General features: G+C 20.4%; 1 protein-coding gene across 1 annotated transcript; it reads right to left on the bottom strand.

Moving 5' to 3' along the window:
• Positions 1 to 272: 272 nt before the first annotated feature.
• On the bottom strand, positions 273 to 1,611 carry PGO_003570 (variable surface protein; the record flags this gene model as incomplete). The annotated part of the gene is made up of 3 exons (XM_028691335.1): positions 273 to 434; positions 567 to 1,436; positions 1,570 to 1,611. The coding sequence occupies 3 exons, from the start codon at positions 1,609 to 1,611 to the stop codon at positions 273 to 275; spliced, it is 1,074 nt and encodes a 357-aa protein (XP_028547136.1).
• Between the last annotated feature and the right edge of the window lie 5,577 nt (positions 1,612 to 7,188).

Here is a 7,188-nt window from a genome sequence, read left to right as displayed (position 1 = left end):
TTTTTTTATAAGTGATAAGTTATTTACATAATAAAATTACTTTTTTAACTTATATAAATATTATTATTTTCTATTATGACTTTGAATTTATAAATATATAATTATTGTGTGTTCTTAATTTTTTTAATAATTGTTATATTTTTTATTTTTAATGCTGTTTCATTTTTGGTAGTTGCGTTTCCTTTCCGAATAGCAATTTAATTAATATTTAATCGGTTCATAAGAATTATAATAACACATATTTTTAGAACGTAGTAGTAGAATTATTATATTCATAATCTTCCATATGCTATCTCATATCTCTTATTATATGAATATATATTTGCTTTATCTGGTGTATGGTAAAATAATTCTTTTTCCTCATCTCTATCGTAAATACTTTTTATTTTTTTTACCCTTTTCTTGGAGCGAAACATGTTACCAATTGGTGTGAACTAATAAAAAAGATAATAATAATTTTTTATATTTATAAACGTTATATATTTATTTTTTAGTATTTGGGATTACAACATGCAAAATGTTGTTTTCACAATTTGTTTATATTTTTCAAAAGGCATTATATTAACCTTATAGGATAACATAAAAAAGGATAATATTCCACCAATTATTGATAGAACTGTTGGTATAATATTTATTGTGGGTATATTTGAGCTTTGGTGCTCAAATTCTTGGAGTTCATTTTTTGTATAAACCTGAGTTAATGCTGACATTTCGTTTTCTAATTGTAATTTTTTTTCTTCAACATTCGATTCACAACTCATAAATTCTATATTATTATTAGATGTTAATGACGGTAATATACTTTTCATAGATTCTTCATTATAGATATATCCTGTGTACAAACTACTAAAAGTCCTTAGTTTGGAACAAGTGCTCACATTTTTTTCTATTGTACCATTTCCATTTCTACAATACTTTTCATTCATGGTTTTATATATTTGTACTATCTCCTTGACAAATTCTTGACAGTAGCATTTCATTACATCATACTGACCTTTTAACACGCTAATAATTACACTTATGTTAGATTCAAATATGTTTAACATTACAATTTTATTGGGTTCTGAATAATTTGTATCGTATGAATATAAGCACATTCTGTTTTGGGGAGCATAAAATTTCGATTGTCTTATAATATCATTGAAAAAATTACTAAAAATTTCTCCATCGAGGTTTTCTTTTTTTATATAATAATACAACCAATTGTTCAAGTCATTACAATAGCTAGGCTTAATTTTGCATTCACCTGGATTATTACAAAGTAGATTATAATTTCTTACAAGCTTCTTGCAGAAATCAATGTACTTTTTATCATGTTGTTTTAATATAAGGGCAACCCCATTGCATATGTCTTCATATATTTTATTTTGTAATTTTATCTCTACTGTTTCATCAAGTTCTTCAAATAAGTTCCATGTCTCTTTTAAAAACGGATACTGTCATTAATGAAAAAATATATAAAATTTATATTAATAAATGCATATTCTAAAGTTGCAATGTATTATATAATATTTAATAAGTGTTTTTACTCATAATATTATTTGTTAGAAAAGTATAAAAAAAACTAACAAGCCTGCTTAATTTTCTTATATCCAATACATCTTCAGTCATACTTATTTAATGAAACAGTAAATTGATTTTTGATATATATATATATTTGTAAATAAATTATTATAAAAATATTCATGAGAATTGCAGCTGTCCTTAATAATTAATGTTGGAATATGTGTAGAAATAATTTAAATTAATTATTAATACTTTTACATAGTAAGACATAAATACTTGTATGGAAATTAGACATGATTTTTCAAAGAACATGTTGCAATAATGCGTAGTAACAAAATTTACATATATATTTATTTATATTAGTATTTAATTCTCTGTGGATAATACATAAAAGAATTGTGCATAAGCGCGAATATCATTTATTAAGCACATTCTATTTAACATAACACATATGATCAGTGAAAATATATTTTATAAGTACTCTTATTAGTATATTCAATAATGAATATTTTAGAGCAATTAATTTTCTCGTATTCAAGAATAATTTCTTATGAATTATATTTATTTAGCTTACTATTATTGTATATTATTTTTCAATAACTATATATGTTTGTAGGAGACCAATAGATGATTATTACACCTCGATAATGCAAAATCAATTAAATTGAACAGATTGGTAAATGAAAATAATGTATTTTAAGCAATATTAATAACTTTTATTATGTGAATATTGTTTTAGTAATAAATACATTATTAGACAAATCATATATTTCACAAAATAGGTATAAAATATAACTTTTTCCTTTTTTATGTACAAGTTGTTATATATTATATAATATATAGAAAAGAATAAAATTGGATCGATGTTGTAAATGCCATATTAAAAATAATATCTTCAAAATAAAAGGATGATATACAACAAATTATTTTTAACAGTTATTATATTAGGAAGATTTAATATACAGGTTCACCAAAAAGCAAAAGTGAAGAAAATAAAGAAAACATAAAATTTTATAAAATGTATAAGCTTTTGTATGTTAAAGTTGTCTATATGAGTATATATTTTCTCATATATACAAATATATATTTTTATATTTTATTTTTTTCTACATTTTATAGTAAATGGTGAAATAAAGCGCAATGTTTTGCTTATTGTTCTCACATACCAATAACGTTTCGGTTCATAGTAATAAAAAAGAAATTGGTTATATAAAAATGAAATGACCTTTTCATATATAATGTTGAAGAAGAAATACATCAAATAACTAAATATGCATTTTATTATACCTAAATGTTTTATCGTATTCCTAAGAATCAATAAGAACATAAGAAATAAATAGACATAAAATTGAAGAATTTGGCTAGGATTAAGGCTGTGATAATTTTATTATAAATAACAAAAGATTTATTTATGTTTCATAAAATGTATTTTTAGATTTTACATGAATTATGTTTAATTTTGCATATAATACATAATATGAGTTTAATTTATTACATCTATTTCCTTGATCCTATGATAAAATATAATTTTATATTAATACTTACATGTATAATACTCATATATATATATGTATATTAAGAATAATTATAATGTATCCCAAAATATTATTTAAGTGAAATTTTTATAACACTATAAACCTTAATTATATGAAATGTGTAAACAAGTTTTATATATCTAATGTTTTATTATTTTTTATGTTCTATAATATAATAATTTAATAGTGCAATATCATTATAGCCCATAAGAGAGCGAACTATTTTACAAGATTCATACGTTATTTTCAATTTAAGAGATAGTTCTCAAATAAGCTACATTTTAAAGCTTATTATATACTTTTTTCCATTTTTAAGTTTTAAATCATTTAAAATTATATTATCTCATTAAAAATTATTGGCTTTAATGTATAGTAAAAAAAAAATATTAGATCTATCACATTGGATGAATGAAAAGAAATAATAATTTAATGCGTAATACTACCATAAATACGTGTGTCTTAATATATATTACACTTTTTTACTCATTTAGTACATGATTTTAAATGAATATTTAAAATAGAATGTTCATTAAAAATTTAGATCACAAATAAATATGCTACATAATAACTCATATGATATGCTTTAATTTTTTTGATGAAAATATGATTGAATAAATAAATTTACTCTACATTTTTCCAAAAAATTAATGATTAGTTTCTAATCGAAGCCATTAAAAACTAATTTTATATTTATTTATTAAATTATCATTAGTCAGAAATTATAAATTTTATATAAAATTAATTATTTTAAGGGGCGCATATCATGATATTTTTTACTAAAATATTTACCATTGTATTATGAATTCACAAATTTTTTGTTAAACCTAGTATTCAATATAATTATAGCTTATTAGGAAACCCGCTTATTTTTCCTATAATATCGCATTCCATTGTGAACTTTTTAATATTACTGCATCTCATAAATATAATTTAATATGTTAAGATATATATTGAATTTTGAATAATATGTTTATATGTATATATATAAAATAAAAATTTTTATTATTCAGGTAAATAATTTTAAGCCATAAAATATAACTCATTTACATGAAAGTTATGTGGAACAAGATTATCTAAAATTAGTACTTAAAAAATTGTATTAAAAAAAAAAGAAAAAAAACATGTACACTTATATATATATGTATATTATAATACGAGGAAAACATTATATGTGAAAAAAGAAGAATAATTAAATCATATAAAAAAAAAGTTTTTGCATTTATTCATTCCTACTAAATAATAGTATTATTCCTTTGTAATGTGCATTTGTAAATGTAGTTCCTAAATCTAGTTTTCGTCAACATATTTCTATACATGTTTAGTTTCATGTAGATATAAAAGTTGAGAAAGAATTCACTTTTTTGAACTTCTATTTAGAAATGCTCTTGCAGTTATTAGAAATGATGATAAGTCCTTCACAAGCATATAATAATTTTTAATTTATGCTTGCTTTAATAATATCGGAAGTAGTAATGGAGCAGTAAATATAACAAATGATATTTACGAATATAAATGTTTTATTTATCAAAATAGATTGTAGCACAGACATACTTATATAATAGTTAAAATAGTTGACACATTATAAATTCTATATATGTTTCTTTATAGTATTATGAAACCATGAAATATATTTGTTATGTCTATTACAAGCACTGAATTCGGAATAATATATAAAAAGCATGTTATGCTTTTTGAGCGATATATATATTTTTTAATATATATTATATACATGAAACAAAATAATATTTTATGTGACCATTATGTTTTAAATTTCTTAAATGAATTTTAGTTTTGCATATCTTTCAGATCATTTGGTATTATCAAAATTTCAGAAATTTTTTACTACGCTTAATTTATATATATATACTTCTAATATATTAGAGCTGTATAATTTTTCTAAAAAGAAATTTAACAGATATTTTGGTTTATAAATAACTTCGTTTATTTATATGTATCAGGATTTTTCATCGATTCTGAGCCGCTTACTATATTTTATTTAGTAGTATATTATTATTTTGCGCTATAAATTACTTTTGTGCAATAGAATATATGCTTGTAGAAATTCATTCATATTTTTCAATAATTTTTTTTTAAATTATTATTCATGAATATGATTTTTATTCACTTTTTCCGGTTTGCTTATGTAACAATGATTACAGAATTGATGACTATATTTGTAGAAGCTATATTATGAGCAATGTTTATAATAAAAGTATTTTATTATTGTTTTGGTAATACGAAACCTTTAATGTCATATGATATAAATTTTGTAGTTATATATTTCTTTATATAATAAAGTGCCATAATGATATCTTATGCAACGAATGAGATGTATATACAACATAAAGTGTAGTTTATTCTATACTCTTGGAAGACAAAACTTGAAATAAGACAAGAATCGTTAAACTTAATAATCTTCTTAATCAGTTACTTGTGGATGTATTACGGGAAAATTACCCTATTATATCACCTATATTTGATTTATTATTTGTGTACTCAGTTACAATATTATAACAATTATAGGAACAATATTTTATTGTGTAATCAAATAGTAATTATTATGAAATATATAATCTTTGTGTCTTGGTGCATTATACAATATGTTGAGTTGTAGTAACCTGCCAAGGTATTACATGAGAAATATGTTCATGGAATTTATTTTTATATTGATATATTTACGTGTCATTAATAATGTTATAAATTTTTCATCAAAATCATGAGTAATATTGTAAATATGTGCATAATTATTTTCATAATAATAAAAATATATGAAAATCTATGATAGGTATGTTTATTTAGTAATTTGTTTTTATATTACACAATAATAAGTTGATATTTTATAGAAATAATTACTTGTAAATTATTAATTCTTTCCATAAGAGCATCTATTATGTAAATTAAATATATGTATTATATATGAGTTCAAATATTTTCTTAATATATACTATTGCCTAAGCATTATTCTAGTATTCTTATATAATTTCGCACGAATTTGTTAATTTGTTGTAGATATATATTTTAATAAAATCCCAAACTATACGAATTATAATAACATTTATTATTTTATTGTTGTTCCGTTCATCTAAAGTATGCTCAAATATATATTTATACAAAATATTAGAAAAGAAAATATAAGCATTTATATTTCTATATACTTTAAATTTATTCAGTATTTTGTAAGAAGAAATAAAAAAAACATAATGCAAAAGAATTTGATAGACAACTATGTATATAGAAAAAAGGAAAGAATCAAAATTTTAAAGTTGCATTCATGATATAAGCATATATATTATACAATGAAAAAATATTATATTATATCTTTCCTTAAAAAATAACTTAATTGGGAATATAATATCATTTTATATATTATATCTTATATATTGTCGTTTAAAAATATTATATAAAAAAAAAATTAATTTGTGATTTATGTTTTGTGCCATAATGATTTGTTATTAGAATAATTTATGTGTATGTTTTTTACAATTAATAAATAAACAAGTCGTGATGTTATGTGTTATTGAAGAGAAAAATAAAATAAACAAAATTTTGAATGTTTTTCTTCAAAATCTTATAGAGAAAAGAATCAGTAGAAAATAAAATGGAAACAAATAAAGAGTAAGATTGTCATAAAAAAAAATTTACTTTTCCATTTTCTATATAAAATGTTTTAATTTCTATTTATATGAAGTACAAGCATTTCAATTTTTATTTAATAATAATAATTTTTTTCATCTACATTATTGTTATGCTTATGGAATATTATACGATCTTATCGTATTATGAAAATATATATATTTATAACTAAGAAAATCACTTTAAATAAATTATATTTTACTTATTGAAAAAGAATTCATAATAGAAGTTTTAATGATAAAATACAGAAATACAAAATAAGTGTGTAAATAATAAAAATATCATTTTTATATCTATAAATAATTTATTTAACATAATATTTGTTTTTTTTATTTATTTCAATACTTTTTCTTATAAGCACTTATGCAATAACTGAACAATACTTATTAAAATTTTATTTATATAATTATTTTTTTCATATATATAAGGAAATTCTTGATTGCTCTTTAATTTCATAATTAATCTTACATGAAATATTTCAAGCAGTTTAAGGATTATTTTGTATTGAATAATA

The sequence above is a fragment of the Plasmodium gonderi genome (genome assembly GCF_002157705.1).
Source record: "Plasmodium gonderi DNA, contig: Pgo-contig_480, whole genome shotgun sequence".
NCBI classification, from domain to species: domain Eukaryota; phylum Apicomplexa; class Aconoidasida; order Haemosporida; family Plasmodiidae; genus Plasmodium; species Plasmodium gonderi.
This window is presented reverse-complemented; position numbering and strand designations above follow the sequence as displayed.